The sequence below is a fragment of the Gavia stellata genome, chromosome 3 (genome assembly GCF_030936135.1).
Source record: "Gavia stellata isolate bGavSte3 chromosome 3, bGavSte3.hap2, whole genome shotgun sequence".
NCBI lineage: Eukaryota > Metazoa > Chordata > Aves > Gaviiformes > Gaviidae > Gavia > Gavia stellata.
The window spans coordinates 54,260,607-54,280,092 of record NC_082596.1 but is presented as its reverse complement, the minus strand read 5'-3'; the positions used below and the strand labels follow the sequence as shown (position 1 = coordinate 54,280,092).

General features: G+C 35.5%; 1 protein-coding gene across 1 annotated transcript in view; it reads right to left on the bottom strand.

Annotated features, from left to right (window-relative positions):
• Positions 1-1,450: 1,450 nt before the first annotated feature.
• Positions 1,451-19,486, bottom strand: part of SMCHD1 (structural maintenance of chromosomes flexible hinge domain containing 1) — an 89,142-nt gene continuing 71,106 nt past the window's right edge. The window contains exons 35-48 of the mRNA XM_059815630.1: positions 18,773-18,860; positions 18,230-18,361; positions 16,834-16,986; positions 13,116-13,242; positions 12,830-12,949; positions 11,344-11,429; positions 10,306-10,428; positions 9,843-10,033; positions 8,912-9,021; positions 7,517-7,587; positions 5,763-5,934; positions 3,626-3,784; positions 2,790-2,907; positions 1,451-1,708 (exon numbers count right to left, since the gene is read on the bottom strand). Coding sequence (XP_059671613.1) covers positions 1,600-1,708; positions 2,790-2,907; positions 3,626-3,784; positions 5,763-5,934; positions 7,517-7,587; positions 8,912-9,021; positions 9,843-10,033; positions 10,306-10,428; positions 11,344-11,429; positions 12,830-12,949; positions 13,116-13,242; positions 16,834-16,986; positions 18,230-18,361; positions 18,773-18,860 — 1,759 coding nt within the window. The 3' untranslated portion in view covers positions 1,451-1,599. The remainder of the gene's footprint in view (positions 1,709-2,789; positions 2,908-3,625; positions 3,785-5,762; positions 5,935-7,516; positions 7,588-8,911; positions 9,022-9,842; positions 10,034-10,305; positions 10,429-11,343; positions 11,430-12,829; positions 12,950-13,115; positions 13,243-16,833; positions 16,987-18,229; positions 18,362-18,772; positions 18,861-19,486) is intronic.

Below are 19,486 nucleotides of genomic sequence, written 5' to 3'. Positions count from 1 at the left end.
TCAGAAAAGCTGTATATAAAATGCTTGTTGCTGAGTGAGTATAAATCAGTAGATTTGATACCAACTTTCACTCCAAAGCAGAAATTCTTTGAAGCTGGTGTGAACCAACACATCCACATCCTTGAACATCTTCTCCTGCTGTTCTTTACTTACATAGATTGAAATAATAGTTTTATACTAGCTCAAGTTTAGCCTTCTACTCTTGCCCTTTCTTTTTCATCCAATCAAGTCTATTTCCAGCTGCTCACTCTGACCCAGGCTGAAACTGTATCTTTGATCATGCCTGATCCTTTTCTGCCCGGTACATTACTAAACCCTTGTGATGCAGATCACTAGAGGTTTTTTGTAGATCACTAGAGGTTTTCACTAGAGGTTTAAACTAGAGGTTTTCACTAGAGGTTTAAACCTCTAGATCACTAGAGGTTTTTACTTGAGGCTTTTTTTTTTTTTTCCTTCCCCAGTCTCATTTACCTGTTGACTACTTTCCCTAGCATTAAGACTCTGTTTCTTAAACCATGAAAAACTTTAATTTTCTTTAGGTATTTATGAAAGCCAACAGAATAATTTTTTTTTTTTAAAGCTGGAGACAGCCTTATAAAGTAAAATTCTGTCCAGTTATCTATAGTTTCCCAACAAGATTATTTTACCTCCAGCTTAAGTCTCCATTTCCAACTCTTAAAATGCATACACACAGTTCAGCTGTAAGGATTTTTCGTTTTCCTTTGTGACATTACTGTTTCCTACTCAAATCCTTCTGTCATAGTTACATTTTTGGTATGAAGGACCAATTTAAGGATGATTTTTTTCATCTGCTTAATCAGTGATGTTCTTTATGAGGGTTGTGGTAATACAGATATTGAAAAGTGGTTAGCATTGGTACCATATTATATCTCATTTGCGCCCATGAAGTATCCCTCACCACTCTCCCAATCCATAAAAGAGCCTCCTAGTAAACCTGTTAAACTTTTCATACTCACAAGTTACTACTTTGGTTTTTTCCATTGGCACTGTCTGAAGGAGATATGAATTCCCATGTCAACACCTTGGACATATCCTTAGATACTGGCTTCTTGTTAACTGTCTAAAGACTACAAATGGATGTGGTTAGATCTCAGTATATCGCTGCTCAAACCCTCCCTTTTAAATTGATATTACCTCAACAGCTCATCCATCAAACAAAAGCAGTCCAGAAAGTTCTCTTCCCCAAGACAGCCTGGGATGCTTTTTAAATTAAAATCTCATTTCAGAGCACAATCTGTTGCCTTAATTATTACAATCGATTATATTGGCAGTGCTTTGTATTGAAGCAGTTTTATTGAAAAGATTCATTTTTTTCATAAATAAAAAAAGATATATTTTAAACTTTTTTCACACATGAACATAAACCCTCTGAAAGCTTTCAGAAATGAAAATTAACTATACAAAAATTAGGCTATAATGTTAAATACTTAAATTTTTGTTACTACTAACTGAAATACATTTGTATCTTCTATCAGTATAAAAATCTTCATAATAGTGGGTAATACAGCATGAGTATTTCCTTTAACTGAACGTATTCACGTTTTCAATACACAGCTATTTCCAGCAAGTCTCATCAGTCTACGCCTTTCTCTTCCGCGGAGTTCCATTAAGTTCTGAAGGGAATATTTGCAGCGGTTGCTGTTGCTGCTGCTGCTTCTTTGTGGGAGAGGAGATCCATTCTTCAGGGCTAAACAAAACCATAGCACAGTAGCTTATAAACCAAGCCCTTTCTTCTATATACATATTACATATAGATGTATTTTTTATTTATATAGGTATTTGATATAATTGATGCAAAAGCACAGCCTTCCCACTGGTATAAATATTATAAACCCCATATTTGTGCACAGCTTCTTATTCTTGTAATTATTTTGTTAAAATTAGGAATAGCATCAGGCTAGTATTAGATAGTTTAAATACGCAGCCACTTAAGTTTAAATACGCAGCCACTTAAGTTCTACATGTGGATAAAAAAATTAAAATAACAATAATATAAATATAAATACAAATATATAAATAATAAATAATATATAAACAAATATAAATAATAAAGAGACATAGTAATATAGTGAAAACTCATTCCGAGATTTACAGAACACAACTGAATGAGATTTAAATACTCTCAAAAATATGACCATCATTAAGCAAAGACAATGATGTAGTTATGAGGAGAGACATGAGAAATGGAAAGTCAGTTCCATGTCATTTTAAAGATACAGACTTACCGATTTCCCTGATTTTTTTGTGTGTGCACAAATGTTAATTAGCCACAGAGGCAATGCAGAAGTAGATACACAAGTAAAGAGATAACTGTGTTAAATACTTCACCTGCTCACCTCAGACAGTTACTGAGAAAAAGTTACGTAAGAATGATTGTTTCTCTGTTCATCTACCCAGTATTTGACATCGAACTTTAAAAGAGTTTACAGACCAAGCCATCTCAAATATTTCTGGGGTGTAACAGAGTTGAATATACCAGAAAATACAGGGAACAGGAATGCACAAAGATGCCAATCAATGAGTTCATAAAGAGAAACAGAATTAGAATTAGCAAGCAAATCTTTATATCAAGCTTAACTAACAGCAGAAACTTTAAAGGAAATAAAAATTACCTTGAAAATCAGCCTTACACAAACTCTACTCATTGTTGGTTATTGTATACAAATACGAATTAAAAAAACAAATCTCCCATGCAAAAAACCACAAAATAGTTTTTGCTTTGAATTCAGGATATGGGAAAGTAATGACTAAATTCAGAATAGACTTACCTATACAATTTTTTTACTGTTTCTCTTCGCATTCTTTTGGGAGGGACGGGGGTGTCAGACATATCTAACATTATAGGCTGAAGTAACGATTCAGTGACTTTATCTGATGGAGTCATACCTATGAAAAAGTTGCAAGGAAGAACAAATTTAAAAAAATATTAATCCTATTGGTTATAAATGGGTCCTGTAACAGTAGGGTTAAACCTTTGAAGTAAGGCTTTTGACATGCCATAAATTTTATAGTTACCTTATGTCTGAAGCTGAGTTCAAAGATGGCAGGTAAAAACATTTGCTTTATTTATGCCTGTCACAGAGTACGTTGGTTTTTAAAATATATTTTGAAATATCATAAATTATTTGATATTGGCATAAAACACATTTCTAACTAAGAAATACTATCCTTGCAGAATTAGGGGTGTTTCTTTTTGTAGTACAATGTTTTGATTGTGTTTCCTTAGCAAAAGCAATTCAGCTTTTTACTACGCAGTCATTTCAAAAAGAATGTCCATGTTCTCTACCACCGGGCCAGCCAGACTAACAGTTATATAATCTCATATTAGTGAGATCATAGTTTCATGTTCACAAGACACTAGCTGACCACATTTTTATTGTCTGAACACATTACAGGGCAGTGCTGGTCTAGGCAGTACCACAGCATCATACTACATACAGTTTTTCTATTCTTTCCCTAAAATGAGACATCTCTAAGCTCTTAATTAGTTTTAACAATCTTTCTTCATAGTTTGAACTTGTTAGTTTGTAAGAGGAAAATACATCTGGATACACTTAACAGTTCTCCTCCTTTAGGACACCAAAAATATGATACAATAACCTACCCAATTTTTGTTCTATTAGCTTGAGACTTTTCTCTTGTTTTGCAAGTTCCTGTTTTTTCTTTTGCATTTCTGGAGTGTTAAGTGACTGCAACTGTAAATCAAGGTCCTTATTCACATTATCAAGTTTCACCACTGCTGCACGGTATTGCTGAAGAAGATCTAATTGAAGAATAAAATAAGAAAACACAGAACAGTAAATAAGTGGTCAGTTTGAGTTAGAAGGCTACCAAACACAATCCAGACAATGTATAAGATTCACAAGAAAACGTATCTTTCAAAAAGCACTACTTCAAAAAAACCCACCCAAACTTATAGTAGACCAGTGGCTGTTCTTAAGATGACTGTAAAGACAGACTGATTTCTCTTTTCTTTTTGATCCCGTTTCTTAGATCACAGCAAAGTACCAACGAACTCTGAAAATGACATGGCAAACAGATATTTCTTTACACATCTTGTTGCTTGTGTGGTCCAAACGGAATTACTCTACTTTTGATACCATTACGTGTGCTTGTAGTACATTTTGCTTTTAGTGCTGCCAAGCTGAAGCTTGTATTACTGACTTGAATTCTAGTCCACCTTGTGGAACAAGAGAACATTTACTGAGTTTCACTTTGTCCCCCCTATGGAAATTTAAACAAGGAAACAGCAGTAGACTCAGGTAAACAAGGGTGTATTTTGCTGACAAACTTTGTTCCTCTTCTAACATACAAGACGAAGAATTTTTCTTTGTCCAGGCATTGAATAAATATGTCAAGTAATAAAGAAAGGGTTCAAGCATGTTAGCCCAGGCTCATTCATTTTACTTTGTGGTGAGTATGAGGTAGCTTGCACAAAGCTTCACTGAACACTAAATTACCTTACATTTGCCACAGGGTGAAAGCATTCACATAGACAGTTACTGCAGACTGACAAAAGGCACTGTAAATTCTTAGTACGGTTTATTTTAGAAGTATCTTGTCAGTGTAATCACAGTTTAAGTAACTACTTTCCTTTTATGCTACAAAGACAGAAGAGCAAGTCACAACTAATGTTAAGGCTGAAATTCAATTCAAAACAAGTCTTGTGTAATGAGGTGCTGTCCTCTATGTGGAATTTCACTATTATTTTCCTTTAAATGTCTAGTAACTATCCAAGTGAAATTAAAACATGCCCTTTTCTTCTACCGTGACTGTTTCTGTACTAAATTACAGACAATTCCAATTTAATTCACATTGGGTAATAACTGAGTTCAATAATTGAGCATGTGTTGATAGACAAATATAAAGTGTGCTAAACCCAGCATATTTCAGTCTGTAGCTGAAATGCTTACTATGCGTTTCCTACATGTAATACATTTTTACTGGAATGCCTAGGAAAGATCATCTTAGTCTTTTTTCTCCACCAGCTGGTCAATGTTAAGTAGTTTGCTCATAGATAAGGCTACTTCAATAGGTACATGTGTTCTCGCCCTCTCACTCTTCCCCCACTGCTCTCTGTTGCACATTTCTAGGAATACTGTCATGGAAAAACTTCATGTCCTTTCTTTTGAAAATTCAACCTTATTTGTGAATAAGACTTTCCAACGTTTTACAAATCAGTCAGGTCAGCTGTTACATGTCAGAAGCTGCCATCTTTTAACTTCATTTATAACCTTTATTCTGAAAAGAAGAATCCAAGCACATAACGAAATGTAAGTGATCCCACAGGAAATATAAGGTATCTTCTTATTAGGGAACAGGAATTTTTCTGCCATTGCTTTATAAAGCTTATTGCACAGTAAGAAATTCTAAATTGATGTATGGTGGTTCCAGAGGAGGAAGACCTGAAACTTCTGTTTTTCAAGGATGCTGGAATTCAATCAGCTCAAGCTTCTCATGCCTGCTGTTTGAATGATTACCACTGCTTAAACTCTTTCTTTAATAAGACTAAGAAAAAGGGGGACTATCTCATTATTATTATTTTTTATTTCAGGAAATTTAATAGCTATAAGCTTTTAAGAAAAGGGAAATTCATAAATAGGACATTGTACAGGTCGTATCTCTTAAAATAACTTTATGCTAAATTGAAGTTTTCTTTTTATATTACCTAAGAGAATTAAAAACATAGACAAGCAATGTAATTTTGGAAGTTCTGTGTTTTCATGACTTCATTAACTCACCTATCTGTCCAGAGAAAGTAGAGTAAAGTTTTGGCATGGGTGCTCCAAATACCATTCCTCTGAGTTTGTCCATTGGAGGAGCTTTATTCTGAAGGCCTCCAAATTTTCCATTGCTGCGAATCCTGTCTCCTTCCCTAGTCAGCAAAGTAGGGCAATGTGTAATTTTTACAACCTACACAGGTATAAAAAGTGATACTAAATTAGTAAATCCATGGAAAAATCCAAGTTTTCAGCAATGCTGTTGTGATGCTTTGTATCTTTCAACTACGATGCAGCTTGTTCTCTAATGGGAACGTATTACAAAATTACATTTCATGACTTATGCTTTGAAGTAATGGAATACATATATTAAATTAAACAGTACTGTCAATAATTATGAAGACTAGATTTTTTGGGTTTTTTTTGTGTCCTCAGATTTTGACAGAACTCTGGAGGCAGAATTTAGATCTGCACTGGGAAAAAGCTGGTTATTAACATATACTATGAAGTAATGGCAATAAACATTAGTGTTGATACAAAATGTGAGCACGTGATCAATTACTTGATAAAGATGGCTTTTTTCTTTTTCTTTTTAAATGCACAAGATTTAAAGCATCTAAATTCCAAGGGATTTATTTCTTATAACATATTCAATGAAACTTCCATATAGTTGATGAAATTTACCTGTGGGTGGGTGACTGAAACAAATGGGGTGACAGACTAACCAAGTGAAATGACCCAGACCTCATTTTGAGAAATGCCCATATATACAAACTCCTTTTCCTGAACAGACACAGATGGTCAGTCTCCTGACACTGATTAACAACAGAGATCTGACTCTCCTGTCTCTTCTGTTTGATTTTGCAGTAAAAAATACATACTTTTTTAGTCTTCACAGTTGAAAAATGGCTATTTGTTCACTTGATGGACACTGAGATGGTTATAACATATGATGACAATTAAAATATTAATGTCAATCATCTGGTTTTTACTATGACTATATCCATATTTCTGAGACACTCTTTGGAAACATTCAAGACAGCCCTTGTTCCCAGGTTACCAGCTAGCAGTAGCCAATAAAGGGAATGGAATCTCAGAGTAAAAGAGCTGGTCAGGCCCAGAGCACAGAGCAGAAAATTCGTGCTGCACTGACTGTGAAAGAATGAAACAGGCAACTAATTTTAGACTTGTTAACTTGTTGTTCTCTTAAGAACAACACTGCAGTATAATTTCTTATACTTCTGGAGAGGGAAAAACTAAGAATATCCAGCCCCAAGAGCTTAATGTTTAATCAGTACAGTTCTACATTCTTATGCCGAATCATGTCTGCTAAAATGTGTCCGATTAAACCTATATAAAATGGGTCTCAAAAAGGTCTAGCAAGTTTCATATCAAGATCTTAGTAATTTTAGTGGATCTGAAATTTCACCATGTGCCTCAGACTCCTGTGTTTTATTGTACATACAGAGACTAGGAAAGTACTGAAGAATTTGCACTTAACACTAACAGCAAAACTACAAATGTTTGACATTAAAAATACAGTTCCATGCTTCATGGCAACATTCACATAATGGAATGTGTTGAATGGAGGTAATTTTGTCAATGCCAGTAATAGATTTCATTCACTGTCAAGTGCATTGAGGCTTAGAGACAATAAGCACACTCATAGCTAATGCAGCATTAATCTTAGCAATTATTCTAGGTTTGTAATGTATTAAATATGTAGCTATGCAATGTATTTATTTTAAAAAATATCAAGAATAATTGAAACATACCTCTTTTCTGTAATGGTTGGCAGCATCCAAGTTATCTATAATGATAGTGTCACCCAAAAGCATCCCAAACACTGAAAAATGTAATTTTTTGAACCATGAAATTTCTCTGCAACAAAATAACTTGAGTTTTGAAAAATCAATTCTGAGGCATCATTATTACAGCTTTTCAGATAAGTGCAAGGGAAATAGCATGTCTATTATCTTTTTTCAATGAAATTTTATTCTGAGATTGAGATAAATATGCAATCTTCTGTTTTCATCAAATAATTTATGAAGAAAAAAATTTAATATGTTTAATTGCCTTATGGCATAATTGACTATTTTCCACCAAATCACTCTCTTGATATCTTACATTTACATTTATGAAGACACACATAATAAAACCCCAAGTTTTAGGAAATTATATAAACAATCATTTTTTTAAGTGCTCCTTGAATTGTGTTCTCAGTTTCTTAATATGTTTCTTAATATTCACTGGGTTATCAAAGAAAAAAACATGCTGATGATCCAACTGAGTTTAAAACTTTTCTTCTGCTAATAAAAGACCGTTCAATACAAAGTCTAAGTTGATGTAGCCTTGCATGAGGTATGTCAAGCAATGTTGTTTGTAAATTCCCGCAAGGGACACAAAGAAGAATTTAAAGTCTCTGACAATATCTAACTTTCTGAAAATAAACTGGACTAAAAAATTGGTTTTTATTAACAGTAGAGAAGAATATTTCAATACTGGGAAGTTGTGAAGTAAAATGAAAAACTTACTAAACTAATTACAGATTCCAGTTCTCCATATAAAGGAACAGGTCTACTTAAGTAAAAGAGTGTAGGAAAAGGTAGGTGCTGCTACGTTGTTAGAGCGAGAGGATGATGGTTCCCTAAACTGAAATCTACATAAAAATTGAAAGCTTATTCTTATTGTAACTAGTTAAGCATAACAGATATAGTCATGTACAGTTTGGTCTGAGTGTACATAAATCTATGCATTACACATTTTTGAGAGGACTAGGACTGGAAAAACAGCCTATCAAAAGCAGTAACTTCTGCAATATGAAAATATGAAACTAATATCATGATTGTCAGTTTCTGCTTACATGAGCTTGGGAATAAGATAAAGCTGCTGTCATTTATAAAAGAAAAAACCTCTAGTATATATAGTAGAGAAAATAAAAATAAGACAACAAGCAGAAGACAGTGGTCATTTATGAAAATTTCACAACTGTTTGCAAATACTTAATGCTAATGTCATCCTCTTTTTAGCAGCAGACCTCACGAGGAATGTACACTGGTATTTGCAAATGTCTCAATGAAGATTACTGAATGGGTTATGATTTGTGATGTTTCTGTATGTCATTTATTAAAAAGAAAGAAGTTATGAACAATTTCTTTAATAGCATTTACCTGTTTGACAATGCTCTACATTATCTGGAAATGTTAACAGATCTCTGGCAAATACAGGATTTCCAATAGGTCTGAAGAAGATTTTTCCATTTCTTAAGTGAGGTAAAGGCCTAGTTAAATAAAGGGGACAGTGAGGGAGAAGAAAAGAAAAGAAAAAAAGTAATTTGTCCTTATTTCATTATTGCTTCTGACAATCTAGTTAAAAATCTCAAACTGAATTGAATGCATCTTAACACTTCCACAGTAGGTGCTAAACGATTACAACATTATCTGAAATGTCAGTTATATTAAAGATGCTTTGGTGAAACACTCATTTGTAGTGAGACATATATCCAACAAATTCATGACTAATTTTACGGACAAGTTTTAATACAGTATTTTATAAAAACTGAGATTTTGGACCTTATAAATACATCTGTGCATCAGATCTTTCCTAAAAGGCATTCTTTATGATATTAGCAGTCTTCTTCATAACCAAATTATTTTCAGGCACAGAATCATTATATTTTCCTTTATCTTCCAGGAAACCAAAACAGCAGAATAAATTTCTATTACTACAGATGAGTTTAGGGAATGTACTCTGGAAATGGATTTTTAAAAAAGGTAGCATTTGATTTGAAGCACTAGAATTATTAAAAAAAAGTTCCTGCTCTAGAAAACATGTAGAAATGAAGAAAAGAAAAAAAAAGGCAGATTGTCTTCTCTTTTTAAGAGAAACACCCTATTAAATAAAGAACAATGCACAGTTAAAGATATAAAGCTAGGATTTTAGGTAACATTTCAAGTGACATTACTGTTTCTACAATTATGAAACCAGAAATTTTATACTTTGAAGCTTTATAAGGAGTCAAGTTTAAAAAAGAAATGAGACAATGAAAAAGTTGAAGTAGTATGTAATACAAATGCAGAACTTTCATTGTTTTTTCTCTACCTGTTCCAATCAGGGAGTGTCTTCTTGTAAATAGAATCAAGGGGTAACACTTGTTGTCGACCTTGAGTTTCATCAAAAATAGAACGAGCGGCTTCAGTAGTCAGTGTGACTACACAGTCCATGTCACTTGCCAAATGCCAAGAGATAACTTTTGCTGCTTCGTTATCCTCAATTTGTGCTAAATGTGCAATCTGTACCACAGAGGTTAGAACAGTCAAAATAGAAGCAAAGACCACCTCCCCTTTTCATACGCATCACAATCATCCTGCAACATCAATCAGACATTTAATATCCCTGTTGATGGCTCTGTTAGAGGAGCTGGTCATCCGATGGGTTGAGAATGCTACCTTCTTTTTAAATACTCTTCAAAAATTACTTGCATATTCAGATGACTGATTTTTCATCACTACCACTTCCTGGAACCAACAAAACTCATTTGAAGGCGCTCTGAGGGAAAACTCACCTTGCCTAAAATATCCTGGTTGCCTTTTGGATAGTTCGGGAGTGTACAAGTTCTTCTTGGCTGTTTCATTACTCCTTCTTGATCCAACATCTTTTGTTTTATAAGAGAATCCACATACTGAAGCTGAGAATTAAAATTTAAAGTTAGCAAGCATGTATCATTGGGCCAAGCTGCAGAAGTAGTTACTTTACCTGTTGTCAATCAAGTTCGTAACAAAAACCATTCAATAATATGAAATAGACAATTAATATACAGGGGACCACTGCATATAATCTCAGAGGCAAGCAAAAGGAGGCACACTGCAGTTGTGATTATGAACTTCTTTATTACTACTTTTTTTTTTTAAAAGACTTTCAGGGAGCTTTTCGCGAAGAGCTACCACAGCTTGATTAAAGCCAAAACTGAAGAAAGTTTAAATCAGTAGGAAAAGGCAACCACAAATGTACAAAAAGAAACCATTACAGAAGGGGACTATGTCCAGGCCTGAAAAATTTAGCCAGCAGGGGGAACTTGGGTATCATGATTGCAGAATGTGTATAATTTAATTTTACTGATTTATGATTAATGACTGTAACACGTGTTTTTATTTGATCTACTTTGATCTACTTTGGCAGTAACATATGAAATTCTTTAATTCTCTGAAAAGAAGTGTTTTCCTTTGGTCTACTTATGCCAGAATACATCCAGTGTATATTGATCAGCCTGCAAAAACTCATTATTAAAACTAGCAGTACTACTAACACAACTGGCAACCTTATCAGAAAGGCAAAACCAAGATCATGATATAAAATAGAAGTTTTTCTTATATCTCTAGCAGTTTCTTTTAGAGATAGTCACACTAGCAGAACAACAGAATTTTAAGTTTGGCATTGATCCACAAATTTTCCTCATGGTTTAAATTTTCAGCGTTTCGGTAACAGGTGCTTCTGTATATACACACCAGTGTGATTCAATAACGTTATACAATGATATCAATTTCATATTAAGATTAGATTTATTTTTAAGAAGTTAAGGAGTTTAGGAAGAAATAAGCCATACTGTGTTTGTCTTTGGTAATTCAATTTGGTGTTTTTTCAGTTCGTTCTTCAGGTGAGTTTCTCTTGTTTCAGCTTCTTTAACCTGACCTGAAACCAATAAATCAACAGAGTAAGGAAATATTAGAAAGCAACAGAGCATTTCTTACAGAATTTCTTACAACTTTTCAGAATTTTGCCACCCACAGCTGATGGCATCTACTTCTTAATTTCAGCACAGAATATGAGGATTTTTCCGCAAAGATCTTGTGATTTGTCCAGCTTCTAAGCAATTTCAGCAGCTTCCATCACCTTCAGCTTCAGGAAGCAATGGTGCTAGTCCTTATATCAGCCTGAGAATGTAAGCTGTTTTTTCTCTTCATCCTCAATTATCTTTTCAAATGGTTCTCCAACAAGTGAAATGGCAAGAGGGAAAGGAAGAGTGGTAGCTGACACTACCCTCTTTTGTCTCTTACATGGGACACCACTTTCTGGACACTATTTCCTCAATTCTCATATCTGAACTGAAGCAATTTTGAAAACAAATGAGTAAACAGGTGAGTTGCTTCCCACTCTCTCTATTCAAATGGGTTTATATTTGAAAATATTATTTAAGCATAAAGTATAACGTTGTGCTTTGACTTACTTTCTAGAGATGTGCAAAAATCTGCAAATATGAAACAAAACTTTTTACCTTTCACACTGGGAATTCAGGAATTTGCATCCATAATAGAAACATGCAGTAAGCACGTAACAGAAACATAGCCCTGTACTAAAATTGCAAGAAACAGCAGCATCTTCTAATTCCAGCATGCTTTATTTACATTTAATGATTACTTATAATAAAAATTCAAAATGCATCTATTTAAAGAAACCTTCTGATCAACAGACAGGATGATTAAAACAAAAAAATAATGCAAAGAAAACATTTCTTTTATCTGACCCATTCCCATAAACAACCACCCTCACACTGCTCTGCTGTTTAACAGACTTTATAAAGAATTACATTTGCTGAAGAACACAGAGCTAAACAATAAACAGCTACACAATACTTTTGAATAATGTACGTAGGGTTGAATGTGGGGGGAAAAAGTAACATCTTGAAAATGTAAGACTAACTTTTTGAAAGAGAATTATCTGTAGTTCATTCCCTAAAATTGTTTTTAGGCAACTGTTGAATTTCCAGATGGATGAGCATCCACTGCAAAGATGGGAGTGCAAGGCAGTCAGGGAAAACAAGAATCAGACCACCAATTCAATGTTTTATTCCTCCTTTTGACAGTTCTGACATAAGACATTCTACCTCAAATCAAGACCCTTTATAGGCAGGTCCATCCAAGTAACTAGATGCTTCCAAGCTAATGCAAACATATACTCCTTTCTGCTCCCCTCTAATTACTGTACCACATGATTTCAATACTGATTTTTCTCCCCCTCTCTATATGCTCAAAATTATTAAAGGAGGAAAAGTTTAATTTCCAGGAAATTTATTTATATTTGATTGAACTTACATTTCATTTCAGTTACAAGCTGATTAGTAGTATCAAACCAATTTCTGTAAACACCTATGGACTGAGATAATTGGTCTCTCTCCCTTGTAAGTGTTGCCATCTGTTGCTGCTTCTTGAAATCTAGAGAAATAAATATATATATTTTTAGAAGAAAATACAGTAACATACTCGGTTTAAACATCAGCAAAAATCTATTAAGCTATTACATGGTTCTGAAGAAGTATTACGTACCTAAAAATAGCTGGTTCTAAGGAAAACCAAGCATTTTAGAGTAACTGAAACATACCATTGTAAAACATAAATGACAGACGGTATGGTTCCAAAGGCGTTTTCAAAGCTGGCAGATCTGGCTCAAATACAAGAATATATTCAGTGCTATCTCTTCCAGGACTGTTTTCAGCCAGCACTAGATTCTAATAAAACAAACAAACAAATAAATGTAAGTTTATGTTCACACTTGAGGTAACACACAAAATAAAATAAACATTCTTCAAATCCTAAATGATGTCCATACAGTATTATTACAGTTTTAAGTATTGACTTGGAAATGCTTTTTATACCTAATAAAAAGAAGTAAAATACAAAGATTTAGCAGTAATGATTTCATTATTTAAGAATTAAGATTGTAATTTTACCTGTTTAAAGAGTCTTATTATTTTTGGCTATGTATTTTAAGAGACATATGCTTAGAAAAAATATTATCTGCACTGTCCCATAAGCAAGATTTCCTTGGATGTACTTCATTCAACATGTGAGCAAATGCAAGCGGAACATTAAAAAGAAAGACCCAATGCATAAACACAGAGAAGGAAAACCAAACTATTCCCAGTGCTGTGTTAAAGTTACTGCTGTTACCATGGAAGTAGACAGCAGGTCCCAAATGAATGAACAATATATATCCAAACACTAACATGAATATCCCATTTCTTAGCAATTCCTTATTGAAAAGACAAACTAAATCCTTTGCCTTTCTTTACAAACACAGGAAATATTATAAACGCATAAAGAATAGTAAACGGAAATAAAATTAGTATAGGTAATATCTAAATGTGCTGTTACTTTGGGAAAGGTATCATGCATAAAATGAATAATGCTTATAATAAAACTCATACTGTTTCCACCTTTAACATGTAGAAATTGCTACTCAACTGGCCAAATCAAGAGAGAGGTGGTTGCAGCCTAAAAGAAGAGATAGATATATAACCTTCAAAGATAGTCTTCATGGCTTTCAAAAATATTGCAGCTACATATTTCATCAGGAGAAGTCTGTAGTGGAAATATCTTTTCCTTAGAAAATTTATACTAATAAAAATCTAAACATTTTCCTTCATTAAACAAGCTTAGTATTCCTGAACATCAGCGTAAGGGTAAACATGTCAGATTATCAGCTTCATTACATTGATGCTAATTGCTCATGATTTTACTTACAAACAAGCCGGAACAGTTTCAAGATATTTGAAAAAACACTAGCGTGTCCCCTCCCCTCCTCATTAGGTAGTCATACGAAAAGAACCTTGCATCACAACCAACAAATCCTTTCCACATGAGTTTTGTGAGTTGTCTGAAGTCAGAGAACTCAGTATAAACTAGACAACAGAAAACTGCCTGAAGAGGGGAAGAGATATGGGATTCACTGAAATTACTCCCGATGGAAGACTAGGGAACACAAGTTACTGTCAAAAGCAGTAGGATCTCATCAGATCACAGTAATGAGAAAGCAGAAGAACGCAACCGCCCCCTGCCCCCCAAACAAACCAAGAATGTATAAGGAGAAAGAAAAAGCATCTGCTTACAAAAAAAAAAAAAAAATCCAAAACAAGCCAAACAAAGAAACTCAAACACATTACATAGATTGTTAGCTTGGTCACTGAAGCAAGACTGGAGTATTAAGGTCACAATGGCTCAACAGCAGGTTTCTAGTACATGTAGAGAAAAAATTGTTATTTCTGCATTGGTGAGGAGTCTGAGAAATTATCCAGTAATTTTATCTGAATTGTCAAAAGTCCACTCTATGGGGTTATTATTCCCCACAACGCATGAAGTTTTAAACATCTGTTCAAATTTCTACCACAGTTGTAAATGCACGATTTGTAGAGAAAAGCACTATTTTATTAGACCAGTGCTTATAGCTGATCCCGTACCTATACTTTTGCAAAAATGTGTTCACAAACCAATTAATTTATTACTCCTGAAACATGGTAAGGGAACAGGAGAAACTCAGAGTGCACCATAAATCAATTAGTATATTGGCCCATGTTAACTGATGTTTCTGTTCTTGACAGAGAATTATTTATGCTGTGTCATTAAGCTTCATCTATGCAGTTCCATAAAAGCAGTTAATGTACTGAATAAAATATATTATGAAGAAGCTTGTATGTGGCATCTGTAGATTTTAGTGATTCTACTGGGGTTTTATTGTGGTGATTTCCAAGATGTATTGGGAGATTTTGTATTTGTTGCTAAGGCAGTGTTTGCCTCCACCTGGCAGACGCTGATGCTGATCTGCTGGGAAGCTGCTTCCAATGCATGCGGTAGAAAAGGTGACTGAGAAAATGTCTTTAAAAAGTTGGATCCTCCTTCAATACACCTTCTAACTGTTTGAAGATTTCCATAGATTTCAGGCTAGTAAAACATGTGACAACCAGAGGAACCAAATGAAGTAGGGGTATGCTTTTGCTCTGCAATTCTTATATGCTACTTCAGCAACTTTAAAAAAATAATCTATTTAGATTATAGCACAAGTACAGGCTGGGCAGAGAATGGATTGAGAGCGGCCCTGAGAAGAAGGACTTGGGGGTGTCGGTTGACGAGAAGCTCAACATGACCCGGCAGTGTGCGCTTGCAGCCCAGAAAGCCAACTGTATCCTGGGCTGCATCAAAAGAAGCGTGACCAGCAGGTCGAGGGAGGTGATTCTCCCCCTCTATTCCGCTCTCCCTTGAAGTGTTGAAGGCCAGGCTGGATGGGGCTTTGAGCAACCTGGTCTAGTGGAAGGTGTCCCTGCCCATGGCAGGGGCTTGGAACTAGATGATCTTCAAGGTCCCTTCCAACCTAAACCATTCTATGATTCTATATATACACCTATTTCACCACGTGAATAGTCCTGTTGACTGAAGTTCTCTGTAGGCTTTTAAGAGAGATATTGTGACCATTCCACTCGGAACAAATGTGCGGCTCTACACTCAGCTGGGTTTTTTTGGTGTGTTTTGAACAGTTTCTGGTTTTGTGCATGTGCACGTCTTGTGTCTTTAATACTATACTTTGTAACTACTGTTACAAATGGGACTCACTGTATTTGTTGAAGAAAAAGTAACTGTGATGATGTGACTACAATATGCAGTACTTTCAGAGGTATGCATGATGCTACAGCCAGAGATTCAAACTGAAATAAGGCGAGCATTTTTAACAGTCAAGGGCACTAATGAGTGAAATAAAGCATAAAGAGAAGCGGTAGTTTTATCTTTAATTCTTCAAATGAAGGTGGGATGCCTTTCTGCAAAGTATATGTAAGCCCAGTTAACTTGACAAAATGTAAAGAGAACCTGGTAAAATTTAATTACATATATATGAAAAGGTCAGACCAAGATCTTAAGATATTACAGCCAGACAGTATTATAAATAAAAACGTAAAATACCGCTAATATTAATGGTTTAACTACAAATTGGTGAAGTGTTATTTACATGTGAAATTCAAATGAGGAAAAGACTTATGCTGATGCCCCTGTATGTCCCAGACCCTAACTGAGTTTTTGAACATAGTTGTAAACTTCCCCCGCTTGGCAAGGATAAACCAGTTTAAAGAATGTCTTTCCTTCAGGTTTTCTGCAAATCAGCAACCAAACAGAGAAGAAGTAATTTTTCTACTCATCAGTAGAGGAAGGCTACAATACACACTAACCCTCCACAAAACACAACGAGGTGTGAGTTCAATTTTGAAACCATAGGAAACTAGGCCTTATTAGATCCATTGCTCATGGACCTAACTCTGTATTTCAGTCACACTTACAATTTCAGCTGATCCTCTGTCAAATGGAAACTCAATTGTACTGACTTTCCCCTGAAACTGTGGGATCTCTATATCATCACCTTCATTGGGGCTCTTAATTTTTGCTATTATTCTGCCAACTAGATCAATTCCGGTGTGGTTGTTGTATTCATCCTGTAAGGAAAAAAGACAAAAAAGTTAGTCTGGAACACGAAACAAAGTAAGTAAACCATTTATATACTGCATTGGGTTTGCGTGGCAAGGTGCTGGCAGTGGGGGGACTGCAGGAACGGCCTCTGTGAGGAGCGTCCGGGGCTTCCCCGTGTCAGACACAGCTGGTGCCAGATGGCTCCAATCGACCCACCGCAGGGCACAGCTGAGCCCCTCAGCCAAACTGGTGGTTCCTCTGGGAAAATACATTTAAGAAAGGGCAAAAATACACAGGCAGAGGAGAGGGGGGGAAAAAAGCAGAGGGAACACCAAGGTGAGAGAAGAAGGAGGAGGGGGGAGGCACTCCAGGTGCCAGAACAGAGATTCCCCTGCAGCCCGTGGGGAGACCATGGTGGAGCGGGTATTTCCCTGTAGCCCATGAAGGACCACGGTGGAGCAGATACCCACATGGCAGCCTGTGGAGGACCCCATGCCACAGCAGGTGGGTATTTCCTGAAAGACTGCAGCCTGTGGAGAGGGCTCATGCTTGAGCACTTCACGAAGGACTGCAGCCCAAGGAAGGACCACACTAGAGCAGGGAAACTGCGGGAAGGAAGGAGTGGCAGAGAGAAGCTGTTATGGACTGACGGTGACCCCCATTCCCCATCCCCCTGCGCCACTCGGGGAGAGGCAGAGGAGCCTGGAGCAAAGCTGAGCCCGGGAAAGGGTGGGGCAGAAGGTGTTGCTTTACTTATTTTTGTCTGTGTTTCTCACTACCCCCATCTATTTTAAGGGGCGATAAATTCAATTAATTTTCCACAAGTTGAGTCTGTTTTGCTCATGGCGGTAAGTGGTAAGTGATCTCCTGGTATCCCTGTGAACGTTCAAAGTTCAGGAAACCTTATTTTTTGTAATACAAGATTTCTAAGAGAAACTGTCTGCTGGAAGAAAAACCATGGAGAGAAACATCTGCTGTATATATAAAGTGTTTCCCCACTAGAATCTACCCTTGAAACATTTTTTTCCTGTGACAAAAAGAAATGGGTTTCAACTGGGATGCCTCACAGCAAGGATTGCATGTTTTAGTTTTGGTCATCTGTACGTAAATAAAACAAGATGCATCTGTCATATACTGGAAATGATTTATATCTTTTTTGTAAAGTTAATCTGCAAAGAGATAGCAGCAATGCCTTACAGCAAAATTCAACATTTTTTTAGCAGTCTTCTATATTTCCCTAACTATGATTTTGTATTAAAGTATAGTTACCGTTACATGGAGGTATAAATCCTTGACCAGTGTACGGCTAGTAAGAGTTCGAACATTGGAAACTGTTGGAGTAGCTGGTAAAGAATCAGGTAACAAGCGTACAGGGTCATTAGGTACAACTTCAACTATAATCTAGCAGAAAAAGGAGGAAGAATAAAATAAAACAAAATAAAATAAAGATTGATATAATTCACTGCAATTCACCTGCACACATGGATTGATCAAAAAATACTGAAATAAATGCATGTGAAATTTACTGACAATCTTGAAATAAATTAGCATGACAATAAAACAGTTCTACTAGGTTGCAAATTATGCAGCTCTGTTATTCCATAAAATTTCTGTTTAGTTATAAAAGCTATTGAAAACATATTTTGATAATCAACAGTTTGAAATCAGTAACTATCAAAAATAAAAACTTTTTTTGCAAAGCTTGCACATAAAAGTATTTGCATTCTGAATCTACAAAGTATCATAATATTTCTCCCAGATGATTCTGCATTACGTGTTCTTGGCTACATGTAATTAATTATAGATTCAAACCTGGTCACTGCTGAGCATATTTGTCTTATCCATTGCAAAGGTAAACTGGATACTGTAAGTGCCCACTCTCTCTGGAACCACTTTATCCCTAAATAAATGAAAAACAAAACCCAAGCAAAGCGAGTGAATATTGAAGTGACAAGTATGTAAGTATGCAAGCAATTCAAATTCTGAGTAGTCCTCCAAACTAGTTAAGAGAGCCCTGTTAAGGCATGATGGATTTTAGTACTCCGCCAAAATACTCCTCCTTCAGCAGGAACGCCATGAAAGTTTCTCAAGAACTAGAATAAGGCTTTTGGAAGCTTGGATGAGGAAAGTCTCCTTCAAGAGTCTGTCGCTACTAGCTGACAGGAAGTTTGTCATGGCCCTATTATTCAGAAATCTGCAAGTCTGCCTCATTTCACTTTCCATTCAATGAATGTTCATAAAGCTACTGAAACAGGGCACAGAGATGTTTAGATCTGCAACAACAACACATGCTCTCCAAATTTACATAAAATCTGAGTAGCTAAATTCCTTCTCTTACTCAGAAAATGTACAAGGTTGGGTAACTTGGACCAGTGGCCAAGGTTGAGTATAGTAAGAGAGAAAAGAGTTTTCATTCTACCTTACAGCGTTCCAGAGTGCAGACTACTGGCAAAGAACCCCTAACATCAAAATATGAAGGGAAGACAGATGCCTGCACTTCCACTGCTATAAACAGAACTTTACCTA